Genomic DNA, 18107 nt, shown 5'->3' on the forward strand with positions numbered 1-18107 from the left:
GCCAAAGTCGAGGATTGGTAGGATGGTCAGTTTTACAAGGGTATGTTTGGCAGCATGAGTGAAGGATGCTTTTTTGCGAAATAGGAAGCCAATTCTAGATTTAACTTTGGATTGGAGATGTTTGATATGGGTCTGGAAGGAGAGTTTACAGTCTAACCAGACACCTAAGTATTTGTAGTTGTCCACGTATTCTAAGTCAGAGCCGTCCAGAGTAGTGATGTTGGACAGGCGGGTAGGTGCAGGTAGCGATCGGTTGAAGAGCATGCATTTAGTTTTACTTGTATTTAAGAGCAATTGGAGGCCACGGAAGGAGAGTTGTATGGCATTGAAGCTTGCCTGGAGGGTTGTTAACACAGTGTCCAAAGAAGGGCCGGAAGTATACAGAATGGTGTCGTCTGCGTAGAGGTGGATCAGAGACTCACCAGCAGCAAGAGCGACCTCATTGATGTATACAGAGAAGAGAGTCGGTCCAAGAATTGAACCTTGTGGCACCCCCATAGAGACTGCCAGAGGTCCGGACAACAGACCCTCCGATTTGACACACTGAACTCTATCAGAGAAGTAGTTGGTGAACCAGGCGAGGGAATCATTTGAGAAACCAAGGCTGTTGAGTCTGCCGATGAGGATGTGGTGATTGACAGAGTCAAAAGCCTTGGCCAGATCAATGAATACGGCTGCACAGTAATGTTTCTTATCGATGGCGGTTAAGATATCGTTTAGGACCTTGAGCGTGGCTGAGGTGCACCCATGACCAGCTCTGAAACCAGATTGCATAGCAGAGAAGGTATGGTGAGATTCAAAATGGTCGGTAATCTGTTTGTTGACTTGGCTTTCGAAGACCTTAGAAAGGCATGGTAGGATAGATATAGGTCTGTAGCAGTTTGGGTCAAGAGTGTCCCCCCCTTTGAAGAGGGGGATGACCGCAGCTGCTTTCCAATCTATGGGAATCTCAGACGACACGAAAGAGAGGTTGAACAGGCTAGTAATAGGGGTGGCAACAATTTCGGCAGATAATTTTAGAAAGAAAGGGTCCAGATTGTCTAGCCCGGCTGATTTGTAGGGGTCCAGATTTTGCAGCTCTTTCAGAACATCAGCTGAATGGATTTGGGAGAAGGAGAAATGGGGAAGGCTTGGGCGAGTTGCTGTTGGGGGTGCAGTGCTGTTGACAGGGGTAGGAGTAGCCAGGTGGAAAGCATGGCCAGCAGTAGAAAAATGCTTATTGAAATTTTCAATTATGGTGGATTTATCAGTGGTGACAGTGTTTCCTATCTTCAGTGCAGTGGGGAGCTGGGAGGAGGTGTTCTTATTCTCCATGGACTTTACAGTGTCCCAGAACTTTTTTGAGTTAGTGTTGCAAGAAGCAAATTTCTGCTTGAAAAAGCTAGCCTTGGCTTTTCTAACTGCCTGTGTATAATGGTTTCTAGCTTCCCTGAACAGCTGCATATCACGGGGGCTGTTCGATGCTAATGCAGAACGCCATAGGATGTTTTTGTGTTGGTTAAGGGCAGTCAGGTCTGGGGAGAACCAAGGGCTATATCTGTTCCTGGTTCTAAATTTCTTGAATGGGGCATGTTTATTTAAGATGGTTAGGAAGGCATTTTTAAAAAATATCCAGGCATCCTCTACTGACGGGATGAGGTCAATATCCTTCCAGGATACCCCGGCCAGGTCGATTAGAAAGGCCTGCTCGCTGAAGTGTTTCAGGGAGCGTTTTACAGTGATGAGAGGAGGTCGTTTGACCGCTGACCCATTACGGATGCAGGCAATGAGGCAGTGATCGCTGAGATCTTGGTTGAAGACAGCAGAGGTGTATTTAGAGGGGAAGTTGGTTAGGATGATATCTATGAGGGTGCCCGTGTTTAAGGCTTTGGGGAGGTACCTGGTAGGTTCATTGATAATTTGTGTGAGATTGAGGGCATCAAGTTTAGATTGTAGGATGGCTGGGGGGTTAAGCATGTTCCAGTTTAGGTCGCCTAGCAGCACGAGCTCTGAAGATAGATGGGGGGCAATCAGTTCACATACGGTGTCCAGAGCACAGCTGGGGGCAGAGGGTGGTCTATAGCAGGCGGCAACGGTGAGAGACTTGTTTTTAGAGAGGTGGATTTTTAAAAGTAGAAGTTCAAATTGTTTGGGTACAGACCTGGATAGTAGGACAGAACTCTGCAGGCTATCTTTGCAGTAGATTGCAACACCGCCCCCTTTGGCAGTTCTATCTTGTCTGAAAATGTTGTAGTTTGGAATTAAAATGTCTGAATTTTTGGTGGTCTTCCTAAGCCAGGATTCAGACACAGCTAGAACATCCGGGTTGGCAGAGTGTGCTAAAGCATTGAATAGAACAAACTTAGGGAGGAGGCTTCTAATGTTAACATGCATGAAACAAAGGCTATTACGGTTACAGAAGTCGTCAAAAGAGAGCGCCTGGGGAATAGGAGTGGAGCTAGGCACTGCAGGGCCTGGATTCACCTCTACATCGCCAGAGGAACATAGGAGGAGTAGAATAAGGGTGCGGCTAAAAGCAATAAGAATTGGTCGTCTAGAACGTCTGGAACAGAGAGTAAAAGGAGGTTTCTGGGGGCGATAAAATAGCATCAAGGTATAATGTACAGACAAAGGTAAGGTAGGATGTGAATACAGTGGAGGTAAACCTAGGTATTGATTGATGAAGAGAGAGATATTGTCTCTAGAAACATCATTGAAACCAGGAGATGTCATTGCATGTGTGGGTGGTGGAACTAATAGGTTGGATAAGGTATAGTGAGCAGGACTAGAGGCTCTACAGTGAAATAAGCCAATAAACACTAACCAGAACAGCAATGGACAAGACATATTGACATTAAGGAGAGGCATGCTTAGTCGAGTGATCAAAAGGGTCCAGTGAGTGGAGAGGTTGGTTGAGGGTCACGGCGATTTAGACAGCTAGCCAGGCCAACCAGTAGCAAGCTAGCATAGGATGGAGTCTGTTGTTAGCCACCTCTTGCGTTCGGTCAGTAGATTAGTGGGGTTCCGTGTGGTAGAGGGGATTAATCCAAATCACACAGCAACAACAAAAATAAGAACAATAGATATAGTTATAGAGGCCCGAGAAGAAAACATAATAATAATAAAAATAAATAAATTGTCCGATTGTCTATTCAGATAGCAGCCGGTAAGACAGCTAACGGTTAGCGGGCCGCAGATGGGCGTTCAGGTAACGTCGCGACAGAGGAGCCAGCCGGATCTCATTCAGGTAGATAAGGTAGATTCAGGTAGATATTTGAAGACATATCAAGACTGTTTCAAGGACAGCTTTTTTCCATCTACGTAACATTGCAAAAATCAGAAACTTTCTGTCCAAAAATGATGCAGAAAAATCAATCCATGCTTTTGTCACTTCTAGGTTATACTACTGCAATGCTTTACTTTCCGTCTACCCGGAATTAGCACTAAATAAACTTCAGTGAGTGCTAAATACGGCTGCTACAATCCTGACTAGAACCCCACAATTTGATCATATTACTCCAGTTCTAGTCTCCCTACACTGGCTTCCTGTCAAGGCAAGGGCTGATTTCAAGGTTTTACTGCTAACCTACAAAGCATGGGCTTGCTCCTACCTATCTCTCTGATTTGGTCCTGCCGTACATACCTACACATACGCTACGGTCACAAGACGCAGGCCTCCTAATTGTCCCTAGAATTTCTAAGCAAACAGCTGGAGGCAGGGCTTTCTCCTATAGAGCTCAATTTTTATGGAATGGTCTGCCTACCCATGTGAGAGACGCAAACTCGGTCTCAACCTTTAAGTCTTTACTGAAGACTCATCTCTTCAGTGGGTCATATGATTGAGTGTGGCCCAGGAGTGTGAAGGTGAACGGAAAGGCCCTGGCGCAACGAACCGCCCTTGCTGTCTCTGCCTGGCCGGTTCCCCTCTTTCCACTGGGATTCTCTGCCTCTAACCCTATTACAGGGGCTGAGTCACTGGCTTACTAGGGCTCTTTTATACCATCCCTAGGAGGGGTGCGTCACTTGAGTGCGTTGAGTCACTGTTGTGATCTTCCTGTCTGGGTTGGCGCCCCCCCTTGGGTTGTGCCGTGGCGTAGATCTTTGTGGGCTATACTCGGCCTTGTCTCAGGATCGTAAGTTGGTGGTTGAAGATATCCTTCTAGTGGTGTGGGGGCTGTGCTTTGGCAAAGTGGGTGGGGTTATATCCTTCCTGTTTGGCCCTGTCCGGGGGTGTCCTCGGATAGGGCCACAGTGTCTCCTGACCCCTCCTGTCTCAGCCTCCAGTATTTATGCTGCAGTAGTTTATGTGTCGGGGGGCTAGGGTCAGTTTGTTATATCTGGAATACTTCTCCTGTCCTATCTGGTGTCCTGTGTGAATTTAAGTATGCTCTCTCTAATTCTATCTTTCTTTTTCTCTCTCGGAGGACCTGAGCCCGAGGACCATGCCTCAGGACTAGCGGGCATGATGACTCCTTGCTGTCGGAAGTCCACCTGGCCGTGCTTCTGCTCCAGTTTCAACTGTTCTGCCTGTGATTATTATTATTTGACCATGCTGGTCATTTATGAACATTTGAATATCTTGGCCATGTTCTGTTATAATCTCCACCCGGCACAGCCAGAAGAGGACTGGCCACCCCACATAGCCTGGTTCCTCTCTAGGTTTCTTCTTAGGTTTTGGCCTTTCTAGGGAGTTTTTCCTAGCCACCGTGCTTCTACACCTGCATTGCTTGCTGTTTGGGGTTTTAGGCTGGGTTACTGTACAGCACTTTGAGACATCAGCTGATGTACGAAGGGCTATACAAATACATTTGACTTGATTTGATTTGAAGAGGTGGAGTGAGTTGGAGAGAGAGAGGGAGGGAGAGAGGGAGATGGATGGAGTGAGACAGAGTGATAGTCATAGAGAGTGGGGGGAGAGATGGAAAGTTGGAGGGAGAGAGATGGAGGGACAGAGAGGAGGGAGGTTGTGGAAGGAGAGAGAGAGAGAGGATGGAGAGAGTTAGGGAGGTGGAATTAGAGAGAAGAAGACACCAAGAGAGAGTGGGGGGAGGGAAGATGGAGAGGTGGACGGAGAGAGAGGGTTGACATCATGATTACTTAACAACTTTGAGACAAGTACCAGGCATGACACACATGATAACACACAGTACCACAAACTGACCTGCACCAGGACGTACTGACAAAGTCCAGGGAAGGAGTACTGGAGACCGTCGAAGGTGATGTAATGTCCCTCTCCCACTGTACGACAAACACCATCACACACGTGCGCTGTACAGCTCCAATGTCTGTTCTCACACATACTGCACAGGACACAAACACAACATCAGAGAAAAATGTGGATGATTGTTACGTTAGGTATGGTCTCAAGAAGGTGCATACCAGGTGATATTGTTATATATGGTCTCAACAAGATGCATACCAGGTGATATTGTTATTTATGGTCTCAACAAGGTGCATACCAGGTGATATTGTTACGTTAGGTATGGTCTCAACAAGGTGCATACCAGGTGATATTGTTATATAAGGTCTCAACAAGGTGCATACCAGGTGATATTGTTATGTATGGTCTCAACAAGGTGCATACCAGGTGATATTGTTATGTATGGTCTCAACAAGTTGCATACCAGGTGATATTGTTATATATGGTCTCAGCAAGATGCATACCAGGTGATATTGTTATATATGGTCTCAACAAGGTACATACCAGGTTATATTGTTATATATGGTCTCAACAAGGTGCATACCAGGTGATATTGTTATGTATGGTCTCAACAAGGTGCATACCAGGTGATATTGTTATGTATGGTCTCAACAAGTTGCATACCAGGTGATATTGTTATATATGGTCTCAGCAAGATGCATACCAGGTGATATTGTTATATATGGTCTCAACAAGGTACATACCAGGTTATATTGTTATATATGGTCTCAACAAGGTGCATACCAGGTTATATTGTTATATATGGTCTCAACAAGGTGCATACCAGGTGATATTGTTATGTATGGTCTCAACAAGGTGCATACCAGGTGATATTGTTATATATGGTCTCAACAAGGTACATACCAGGTGATATTGTTATATATGGTCTCAACAAGGTGCATACCAGGTGATATTGTTATGTATGGTCTCAACAAGGTACATACCAGGTGATATTGTTATGTATGGTCTCAACAAGGTGCATACCAGGTGATTTTGTTATGTATGGTCTCAACAAGGTGCATACCAGGTGATATTGTTATGTATGGTCTAAGCCATTTACAGTTAAAGTCTTACATTTACGTACACCTTAGCCAAATACATTTAAACTCAGTTTTCACAATTCCTGAAATGTAATCCTAGTAAAAATTATTAGGTCAGTTAGGGTTAGGATTACCACTTTATTTTAAGAATGTGAAATGTCAGAATAATAGTAGAGAGAATGATTTATTTCAGCTTTTATTCATTTCACCACGTTCTCAGAGGGTCAGAAGTTTACATACACTCAATTAGTATTTGGTAGCATTGCCTGGGTCAAACATTTCGAGTAGCCTTCCACAAGCTTCCCACAATACGTTGGGGGAATTTTGGCACATTCCTCCTGACAGAGCTGGTGTAACTGAGTCAGGTGTATAGGCCTCCTTGCTCGCAAACACTTTTTCAGTTCTGCCCACAAATTTTCTATGGGATTAAGGTCAGGGCTTTGTGATGGCTACTCCAATACCCTGACTTTGTTGTCCTTAAGCCATTTTGACACAACTTTGGAAGTATGCTTGGGGTCATTGTCCATTTGGAAGACACATTTGCAACCAAGCTTTAACTTCCTGACTGATGTCTTGAGATGTTGTTTTCCTTTCTCATAAATCCATCTATTTTGTGAAGTGCACCAGTCCCTCCTGCAGCAAAGCACCCCCACAACATGATGCTACCACCCCCGTGCTTCACGGTGGGGATGGTGTTCCCCCTTTTTTCCTCCAAACATAACGATGGTCATTATGGCCAAACAGTTCTATTTTTGTTTCATCAGACCAGAGGACATTTCTCCAAAAAGTACGATCTTTGTCCCTATGTGCAGTTGCAAACCGTAGTCTGGATTTTCTATGTTGGTTTTGGAATAGTGGCTTCTGGCTTGCTGAGTGACCTTTCAGATTATGTCGATATAGGACTCGTTTTACTGTGAATATATATACTTTTGTACCTGTTTCCTACAGCATCTTAAGGTCCTTTGCTGTTGTTCTGGGATTGATTTGCACTTTTTGCACCAAAGTACGTTGATCTCTAGGAGACAGAACGCGCCTCCATCCTGACCGGCTGTGCGGTCCCATGGTGTTTATATTTGCATACTATTGTTTGTACAGATGAACATGCTACCTTCAGGCATTTGGACATTTCTCCCAAGGATGAACCAGACTTGTGGAGGTCTACAATTTTTTTCCTGATGTCTTAGCTAATTTCTTTGGATTTTCCTATGATGTCAAGCAAAGAGGCACTGAGTTTGAAGGTAGGCCTTGAAATACAGTGCCTTGCGAAAGTATTTGGCCCCCTTGAACTTTGCGACCTTTTGCCAAATTTCAGGCTTCAAACATAAAGATATAAAACAGTATTTTTTTGTGAAGAATCAACAACAAGTGGGACACAATCATGAAGTGGAACGACATTTATTGGATATTTCAACCTTTTTTAACAAATCAAAAACTGAAAAATTGGGCGTGCAAAATTATTCAGCCCCCTTAAGTTAATACTTTGTAGCGCCACCTTTTGCTGCGATTACAGTTGTAAGTCACTTGGGGTATGTCTCTATCAGTTTTGCACATCGAGAGACTGACATTTTTTCCCATTCCTCCTTGCAAAACAGCTTGAGCTCAGTGAGGTTGGATGGAGAGCATTTGTGAACAGCAGTTTTCAGTTCTTTCCACAGATTCGATTGGATTCAGGTCTGGACTTTGACTTGGCCATTCTAACACCTGGATATGTTTATTTTTGAACCATTCCATTGTAGATGTTGCTTTATGTTTTTGGATCATTGTCTTGCTGGAAGACAAATCTCCGTCCCAGTCTCAGGTCTTTTGCAGACTCCATCAGGTTTTCTTCCAGAATGGTCCTGTATTTGGCTCCATCCATCTTCCCATCAATTTTAACCATCTTCCCTGTCCCTGCTGAAGAAAAGCAGGCCCAAACCATGATGCTGCCACCACCATGTTTGACAGTGGGGATGGTGTGTTCAGCTGTGTTGCTTTTACGCCAAACATAACGTTTTGCATTGTTGCCAAAAAGTTCAATTTCTTCAACTTCTTCCACATGTTTGGTGTGTCTCCCAGGTGGCTTGTGGCAAACTTTAAACAACACTTTTTATGGATATCTTTAAGAAATGGCTTTCTTCTTGCCACTCTTCCATAAAAGCCAGATGTGTGCAATATACGACTGATTGTTGTCCTATGGACAGAGTCTCCCACCTCAGCTGTAGATCTCTGCAGTTCATCCAGAGTGATCATGGGCCTCTTGGCTGCATCTCTGATCAGTCTTCTCCTTGTATGAGCTGAAAGTTTAGAGGGACGGCCAGGTCTTGGTAGATTTGCAGTGGTCTGATACTCCTTCCATTTCAATATTATCGCTTGCACAGTGCTCCTTGGGATGTTTAAAGCTTGGGAAATCTTTTTGTATCCAAATCCGGCTTTAAACTTCTTCACAACAGTATCTCGGACCTGCCTGGTGTGTTCCTTGTTCTTCATGATGCTCTCTGCGCTTTTAACGGACCTCTGAGACTATCACAGTGCAGGTGCATTTATACGGAGACTTGATTACACACAGGTGGATTGTATTTATCATCATTAGTCATTTAGGTCAACATTGGATCATTCAGAGATCCTCACTGAACTTCTGGAGAGAGTTTGCTGCACTGAAAGTAAAGGGGCTGAATAATTTTGCACGCCCAATTTTTCAGTTTTTGATTTGTTAAAAAAGTTTGAAATATCCAATAAATGTCGTTCCACTTCATGATTGTGTCCCACTTGTTGTTGATTCTTCACAAAAAATACAGTTTTTTTTCTTTATGTTTGAAGCCTGAAATGTGGCAAAAGGTTGCAAAGTTCAAGGGGGCCGAATACTTTCGCAAGGCACTGTATATCCACCGGCACACCTCCTATTGACTCAAATGATGTCAATTAGCCTATCAGAAGTTTCTAAAGCCATGACATCATTTTCTGGAATTTTCCAAGCTGTTTAAAGGCACAGTCAACTTAGAGTATGTAAACCTTTTACACCCAGGAATTGTAATACAGTAAATTATAAGTTAAATAATTTGTCTGTAAACAATTGTTGGAAAAATAACATGTGTCATGCACAAAGTAGCTGTCCTAACCGACTTGCCAAAAACGAGTTTTAATGACTCCAACCTAAGTGTATGTAAACTTCCGACTTCAACTGTACATACCAGGTGTTACGGTATGTTTTAAACCAGGTACTTACCAGGTTTTACATAAGGTACATCTAATTAAGGTACGTACCAGGTGTTACAGTCCATATTGATGCTCTGTCCAGGTGCATAGGCTCTGTTGTTATGGTAACACGGACACTGCTCTGGAGTGATGCACTCTCTCCTATGTCGAACCTGAATCAAACAATCAATCAAGTTTTTAAAACCATTTTTTTAAACAGGGACTGACCGACTGGTGGCTGGACTCTCTGGCCAATCAGTTACATGTATCTATCACTTAGTTCACACCCTGACAGACAGACAGACAGACAGACAGACAGACAGACAGACAGACAGACAGACAGACAGACAGACACAGACCTTGACTAGGACGTAGGTTAGTGTCAAGGTCAGGGTTAGGGTTAGAGGTCAGGGATACGTACCGTGCCGTTTGGACAGAGACTGCCGGGGATACAGGCCAGACTGAAACAGTATTTATTTGGTGTTGTATTTTGTTAGGATCCCCATTAGCTGTTGCTAATCAGCAACTACTCTTCAAGGGGTCCAAACAAAACATGAAACATTACATAATACTAGAAACGTGCATGCCCCGCCCACCTGAGGATCTCCTTTACAGCTGTTATGCACGTGAGTGAGGACCCAAAAGCGGTTTAACAAAAACAGAGTTCTTTAATGTCGAAACACAGGTAAGACATAGATCCTCTTCAATGTATGTGATGGCAAAATAAACAACCCGCAGAGAGGGCGACAAATGAAACATAAAGTCCTTCTGAATATCACAGAAGAGTTCCCCTTCTAGCAGCAGAGGAGAATAGCTGAGTTAGAGTCCCCTTCTAGCAGCAGAGGGGACAGAGGTACCTGATCACACGTAGCCTCAGATGAACAGGCAGATTCCGACAGGACAGGACAAGGTTGAAGCAAACAAGACGATAGTTTGGTTGTGGCATGAGAAACTCAAACGAGAATCTGACAAAGACAGAAGCAGGAACAGAGAGAGAAATAGAGACCTAATCAGAGGGAAAAAAGGGAACAGGTGGGAAAAGGGTGAACGAGGTAGTTAGAGAAGATAAGGAACAGCTGGGGGAAGGAGGGGAAGAGAAGGTAACCTAATACGACCAGCAGAGGGAGACAGGGTGAAGAGAAAGAACAGGAACAAGACATAATATGACAATACATGACAGTACCCCCCCACTCACCGAGCGCCTCCTGGCGCACTCGAGGAGGAAACCTGGCGGCAACGGAGGAAATCATCGATCAGCGAACGGTCCAGCACGTCCCGAGAGGGAACCCAACTCCTTTCCTCAGGACCGTACCCCTCCCAATCCACTAGGTACTGATGACCACGGCCCCGAGGACGCATGTCCAAAATCTTACGGACCCTGTAGATAGGTGCGCCCTCGACAAGGATGGGGGGGGGGGGGGGACGACGAGCGGGGGCGCGAAGAACGGGCTTAACACAGGAGACATGGAAGACCGGGTGGACGCGACGAAGATTTCGCGGAAGAAGAAGTCGCACTGCGACAGGATTAATGATCTGAGAAATACGGAACGGACCAATGAACCGCGGGGTCAACTTGCGAGAAGCTGTCTTAAGGGGAAGGTTCTGAGTGGAGAGCCAAACTCTCTGACCGCGACAATATCTAGGACTCTTAGTTCTACGCTTATTAGCGGCTCTCACAGTCTGCGCCCTATAACGGCAAAGTGCAGACCTGACCCTCTTCCAGGTGCGCTCGCAACGTTGGACAAAAGCCTGAGCGGAGGGGACGCTGGACTCGGCGAACTGAGACGAGAACAGCGGAGGCTGGTACCCGAGGCTACTCTGAAAAGGAGATAGCCCGGTCGCAGACGAAGGAAGCGAGTTGTGGGCGTATTCTGCCCAGGGGAGCTGTTCTGACCAAGACGCAGGGTTACGAAAAGAAAGACTGCGTAAGATGCGACCAATAGTCTGATTGGCCCGTTCTGCTTGACCGTTAGACTGGGGGTGAAAGCCGGAAGAGAGACTGACGGAAGCCCCAATCAAACGGCAAAACTCCCTCCAAAATTGAGACGTGAATTGCGGACCCCTGTCCGAAACGACGTCTGACGGAAGGCCATGAATTCTGAAAACATTCTCGATGATGATTTGTGCCGTTTCTTTAGCAGAAGGGAGCTTAGCAAGGGGAATAAAATGAGCCGCCTTAGAGAACCTATCGACAACCGTAAGAATAACAGTCTTCCCCGCTGACGAAGGCAGTCCGGTGATAAAATCTAAGGCGATGTGAGACCACGGTCGAGAGGGAATGGGAAGCGGCCTGAGACGGCCGGCAGGAGGGGAGTTACCGGACTCAGTCTGCGCGCAGACCGAACAAGCAGCCACGAAACGACGCGTGTCATGCTCCCGGGTGGGCCACCAAAAACGCTGGCGAATGGAAGCAAGCGTACCCCGAACGCCAGGGTGGCCGGCTAACTTGGCAGAGTGAGCCCACTGAAGAACGGCCAGACGAGTAGGAACGGGAACGAAAAGAAGGTTCCTAGGACAAGCGCGCGGCGACGGAGTGTGAGTGAGTGAGTGCTTGCTTTACCTGCCTCTCAATTCCCCAGACAGTCAACCCGACAACACGCCCCTCAGGGAGAATCCCCTCGGGGTCAGTGGAGGCTACTGAAGAACTGAAGAGACGAGATAAAGCATCAGGCTTGGTGTTCTTAGAGCCCGGACGATAAGAAATCACGAACTCGAAACGAGCGAAAAACAGCGCCCAACGAGCCTGACGCGCATTAAGTCGTTTGGCAGAACGGATGTACTCAAGGTTCCTATGGTCAGTCCAAACGACAAAAGGAACGGTCGCCCCCTCCAACCACTGTCGCCATTCGCCTAGGGCTAAGCGGATGGCGAGCAGTTCGCGGTTTCCCACATCATAGTTAAGTTCCGACGGCGACAGGCGATGAGAAAAATACGCGCAAGGGTGGACCTTGTCGTCAGAGAGGGAGCGCTGAGAAAGAATGGCTCCCACGCCCACCTCTGACGCGTCAACCTCGACAACGAACTGTCTAGAGACGTCAGGTGTAACAAGGATAGGTGCGGATGTAAAACGATTCTTGAGGAGATCAAAAGCTCCCTGGGCGGAAACGGACCACTTAAAGCACGTCTTGACAGAAGTAAGGGCTGTGAGAGGAGCTGCCACCTGACCGAAATTACGGATGAAACGACGATAGAAGTTCGCGAAGCCGAGAAAGCGCTGCAGCTCGACGCGTGACTTAGGGACGGGCCAAACAATGACAGCTTGGACCTTAGCGGGATCCATCTTAATGCCTTCAGCGGAAATAACAGAACCGAGAAATGTGACGGAGGAGGCATGAAAAGTGCACTTCTCAGCCTTCACAAAAAGACAATTCTCTAAAAGGCGCTGGAGGACACGTCGAACGTGCTGAACATGAATCTGGAGTGACGGTGAAAAAAATCAGGATATCGTCAAGGTAAACGAAAACAAAGATGTTCAGCATGTCTCTCAGGACGTCATTGACTAATGCCTGAAAGACAGCTGGAGCGTCAGCGAGGCCGAAAGGAAGAACCCGGTATTCAAAGTGCCCTAACGGAGTGTTAAACGCCGTCTTCCACTCGTCCCCCTCCCTGATGCGCACGAGATGGTAAGCGTTACGAAGGTCCAACTTAGTGAAAAACCTGGCTCCCTGCAGGATCTCGAAGGCTGAAGACATAAGAGGAAGCGGATAACGATTCTTCACTGTTATGTCATTCAGCCCTCGATAATCTATGCAGGGGCGCAGAGACCCGTCCTTCTTCTTGACAAAAAAAAACCCCGCTCCGGCGGGAGAGGAGGAGGGGACTATGGTACCGGCGTCAAGAGCTACAGACAAATAATCTTCGAGAGCCTTACGCTCGGGAGCCGACAGAGAGTATAGTCTACCCCGGGGGGGAGTGGTTCCCGGAAGGAGATCAATACTACAATCATACGACCGGTGTGGAGGAAGAGAGGTGGCCCTGGACCGACTGAACACCGTGCGCAGATCGTGATATTCCTCCGGCACCCCTGTCAAATCACCAGGCTCCTCCTGTGAAGAAGAGACAGAGGAAACAGGAGGGATAGCAGACATTAAACATTTCACATGACAAGAGACGTTCCAGGAGAGGATAGAATTACTAGACCAATTAATAGAAGGATTATGACAAACTAGCCAGGGATGGCCCAAAACAACAGGTGTAAAAGGTGAACGAAAAATTAAAAAAGAAAGGGTTTCGCTATGATTACCAGAGACAGTGAGGGTTAAAGGTAGCGTCTCACGCTGAATCCTGGGGAGAGGACTACCATCCAAAGCGAACAAGGCCGTGGGCTCCCTTAACTGTCTGAGAGGAATGTCATGTTCCCGAGCCCAGGTCTCGTCCATAAAACAGCCCTCCGCCCCAGAGTCTATCAAGGCACTGCAGGAAGCTGACGAACCGGTCCAGCGTAGATGGACCGACAATGTAGTGCAGGATCTTGAAGGAGAGACAGGAGTAGTAGCGCTCACCAGTAGCCCTCCGCTTACTGATGAGCTCTGGCTTTTACTGGACATGAAGTGACAAAATGACCAGCGGAACCGCAATAGAGACAGAGGCGGTTGGTGATTCTCCGTTCCCTCTCCTTAGTCGAGATGCGGATACCTCCCAGCTGCATAGGCTCAGCACCCGAGCCGGCAGAGGAAGATGGTAGTGATGCGGAGAGGGGGGCAACGGAGAACGCGAGCTCCTTTCCACGAGCTCGGTGACGAAGATCAACCCGTCGCTCTATGCGAATAGCGAGTTCAATCAAGGAATCCACGCTGGAAGGAACCTCCCAGGAGAGAATCTCATCCTTTACCTCCGCGCGGAGACCCTCCAGAAAACGAGCGAGCAAAGCCGGCTCGTTCCAGTCACTGGAGGCAGCAAGAGTGCGAAACTCAATAGAGTAGTCTGTTATGGAACGATTACCTTGACATAGGGAAGACAGGGCCCTGGAAGCTTCCTCCCCAAAAACAGAACGATCAAAAACCCGTATCATCTCCTCATTAAAGTCCTGATACTGGTTAGTACACTCAGCCCTTGCCTCCCAGATTGCCGTGCCCCACTCACGAGCCCGTCCAGTAAGGAGAGATATGACGTAGGCGATACGAGCTGTGCTCCTGGAGTAAGTGTTGGGCTGGAGAGAAAGCACAATATCACACTGGGTGAGGAACGAGCGGCATTCAGTGGGCTCCCCAGAGTAACACGGCGGGTTATTGATTCTGGGCTCCGGAGATTCGAAAGCCCTGGAAGTGGCCGGTGGATCGAGGCAGAGATGGTGAATCTGTTCTGTGAGGTTGGAGACTTGGGCGGTCAGGGTCTCAACGGCATGTCGAGCAGCAGACAATTCCTGCTCGTGTCTGCCTAGCATCGCTCCCTGGATCTCGACGGCTGAGTGGAGAGGATCCGAAGTCGCTGGGTCCATTCTTGGTCAGATTCTTCTGTTATGCACGTGAGTGAGGACCCAAAAGCGGTTTAACAAAAACAGAGTTCTTTAATGTCGAAACACAGGTAAGACATAGATCCTCTTCAATGTATGTGATGGCAAAATAAACAACCCGCAGAGAGGGCGACAAATGAAACATAAAGTCCTTCTGAATATCACAGAAGAGTTCCCCTTCTAGCAGCAGAGGAGAATAGCTGGGTTAGAGTCCCCTTCTAGCAGCAGAGGGGACAGAGGTACCTGATCACACGTAGCCTCAGATGAACAGGCAGATTCCGACAGGACAGGACAAGGTTGAAGCAAACAAGACGATAGTTTGGTTCTGGCATGAGAAACTCAAACGAGAATCTGACAAAGACAGAAGCAGGAACAGAGAGAGAAATAGAGACCTAATCAGAGGGAAAAAAGGGAACAGGTGGGAAAAGGGTGAACGAGGTAGTTAGAGAAGATAAGGAACAGCTGGGGGAAGGAGGGGAAGAGAAGGTAACCTAATACGACCAGCAGAGGGAGACAGGGTGAAGAGAAAGAACAGGAACAAGACATAATATGACAATACATGACAACAGCCATCTATTTCCTGTTTGAGGGCTGCAAAATCCACTTGTCACTTAAATCACGCTGGATTGAGTGCTTTCATTTTGCTCCTGCAACACTTTTATACTCTTGCTTGTGCCTGTCGTTTTTCCCTGTTAACATTACAACCGTGGAGATGTTTGTAATGAACTGTCAAACACACCCCGGTAAATGACTGAAATATGCTCAATGGAATACTTTGTCTTTGCATCTAAAGAACGCTTAATCTTTGTCTGGGATTTAATGCATCATCTCAACACTTACATAAAAAGACAGAGAAGAAAGAGAATGTTATTTTGGGCCAGGGATAGGATACATACCAAACTGGGGAGGCAGGTAGCCTAGTGTTTAGAGTGTTGGACTAGTCACCAAAAGGTTACAAGATCGAATCCCCAAGCTGACAAGATAAAAATCTGTTGTTCTGGCTCTGAACAAGGTAGTTAACCCAATGTTCCTAGGCTGTTATTGAAAATAAGAATGTGTTCTTGTGTGTTTTGCATGTAGGGGGCAGTATTTTTGTTTTTGGCTAAAAAACATACCCATTTGAAACTGCCTATTTCTCAGCCACAGAAACTAGAATGTGCATATAATTGTCAGATTATGATAGAAAACACTCTAAAGTTTCCAAAACTGTACAAATATTGGCTGTGAGTATAACAGAACTGATATTGCAAGCGAAAGCCTGAGGAAAATCCAATCAGGAAGTGCCTTTTATTTTGAAACCTCTCTGTTCCTAAGCATGCCTATCCTCCATTTAAAGGGATTTCAACCAGATTCCTTTTTATATGGCTTCTCTAAGGTGTCAACAGTCTTTAGACAGTTTCAGGCTTTTATTTTGAAAAATGAGCGTGAAGGATCACATTGCGTAAGTGGATAGGTGGGGGCTCTCAGAGTGAGTTTTGCGCAACTGAGTAAAGCGGCCATTGTTTCTCCCGCTGTTATTGAAAAAGCTACACACTCGGTTGATATATTATCGAATGTATATTTTAAAAACAACTTGTGGATTGATTATAAAAAACGTTTGACATGTTTCTGTGGACATTATGGATATTAGTTGGAATATACGTCTGCGTTGTCGTGACCGCCCTTTCCTGTGGATTTCTGAACATAACGCGACAAACAACCGTCGGTATTTTGGGTATAAAAATAATCTTTATGGAACAAAAGGAACATTTGTTGTGTAACTGGGAGTCTCGTGAGTGAAAACATCCGAAGATCATCAAAGAATTGCTTTTCTGATTTTCGTGACCTAGCTACTTAATATATAATGTTTTGCGATGCTATCGATAAACTTACTCAAACGCTTGGATTGCTTTCGCTGTAAAGCATAATTTCAAAATCTGAGATGACAGGCGGATTAACAAAAGGCTAAACTGTGTTTTGCAATATTGCACTTGTGATTTCATGAATATTAATATTTTTTTGTAATATTATTTGGATGTGGTGCAATGCTATTCAGCGGTTGCTGATGACAATTATCCCGGTACCGGGATGGGTAGCGTCACTGACTCGCCTTGTTAATTACATAAAAATAAATTAAAAATAAAAAAACTCTGAAACCAGGGTCAGGGTACAGATCAAACTCTGGAAACAGGGTCAGGGTACAGACCAAACTCTGGAACCAGGGTCAGGGTACAGACCAAACTCTGGAAACAGGATCAGGGTACAGATCAAACCCTGGAACCTTGTCAGTATACAGACAAACTCTGGAAACAGGGGCAGGGTACAGACCAAACTCTGGAAACAGGGTCAGTATACACACCAAACTCCGGAAACAGGGTCAGGATACAGACCAAACTCTGGAACCAGGGTCAGGATACAGACCAAACTCTGGAACTAGGGTCAGGATACAGACCAAACTCTGAAACCAGGGTTTGGATACTGACCAAACTCTGGAAACAGAGTCTGGGTACAGACCAAACTCTGTAACCAGGGTCAGGATACAGACCAAACTCTGGAACCAGGGTTAGGATACAGACCAAACTCTGGGGACCAGGGTCAGGATACAGACCAAACTCTGTGGACCAGGGTAAGGGTACAGACCAAACCCTGTGAACCAGGGTCAGGGTACAGGCAAAACTCCGGGGACTAGGGTAAGGGTACAGACCAAACTCTGGGGACCAGGGTCAGGATACAGATCCAATTCTGGGGACGAGGGTCAGGAAAAAGAACAAACGCTGTGTTCCAGGGTCAGGTTACAGAAAAAATTATGGGGACCAAATTCAGGAACAATACCAAACTCTGTGGAACAGGGTAAGGGTACAGATCTAAATCTGGAACCATGGTCAGTATAAAGATCAAATTCCGGGACCTGAGTCAGAGTACAGACCAAACTCTGGAACCATGGTCAGTATACAGACGAAACTCTGGTACAGACCAAACTCTGGGGACAAGGGTCAGGGTAAAGACCAAACTCTGGGGACCAGGGTCAGGGTAAAGACCAAACTCTGGGGACCAGGGTCAGGGTACAGACCAAACTCTGGGGACCAGGGTCAGGGTCAGGTTACAGACCAAACTCTGGGGACAAGGGTCAGGGTACAGACCAAACTCTGGGGACCAGGGTCTGGGTACAGACCAAACTCTGTGGACCAGGGTCAGGGTACAGACCAACCTCTGTGGACCAGGGTAAGGGTACTGACCAAACTCTGGGGACCATGGTAAGGGTCAGGTTACAGACCAAACTCTGGGG

At 46.3% G+C, this 18107-nt stretch overlaps 2 protein-coding genes across 2 annotated transcripts in view; one reads left to right on the forward strand and one right to left on the reverse strand.

Moving 5' to 3' along the window:
- LOC139376666 (mitochondrial glutamate carrier 1-like) overlaps positions 1 to 14179 on the forward strand; it is a 273532-nt gene extending 259353 nt beyond the window's left edge. Inside the window, exon 9 of the mRNA XM_071119507.1 lies at positions 14011 to 14179. Coding sequence (XP_070975608.1) covers positions 14011 to 14129 — 119 coding nt within the window. The 3' untranslated portion in view covers positions 14130 to 14179. The remainder of the gene's footprint in view (positions 1 to 14010) is intronic.
- LOC139376660 (von Willebrand factor) overlaps positions 1 to 18107 on the reverse strand; it is a 228581-nt gene that overhangs the window by 125163 nt on the left and 85311 nt on the right. The window contains exons 19-20 of the mRNA XM_071119496.1: positions 9460 to 9563; positions 5141 to 5279 (exon numbers count right to left, since the gene is read on the reverse strand). Of these exons, the coding sequence (XP_070975597.1) occupies positions 5141 to 5279; positions 9460 to 9563 (243 nt within the window). The remainder of the gene's footprint in view (positions 1 to 5140; positions 5280 to 9459; positions 9564 to 18107) is intronic.

This window comes from Oncorhynchus clarkii, chromosome 2 (assembly GCF_045791955.1).
Source record: "Oncorhynchus clarkii lewisi isolate Uvic-CL-2024 chromosome 2, UVic_Ocla_1.0, whole genome shotgun sequence".
In the NCBI taxonomy this organism is placed as follows: domain Eukaryota; kingdom Metazoa; phylum Chordata; class Actinopteri; order Salmoniformes; family Salmonidae; genus Oncorhynchus; species Oncorhynchus clarkii.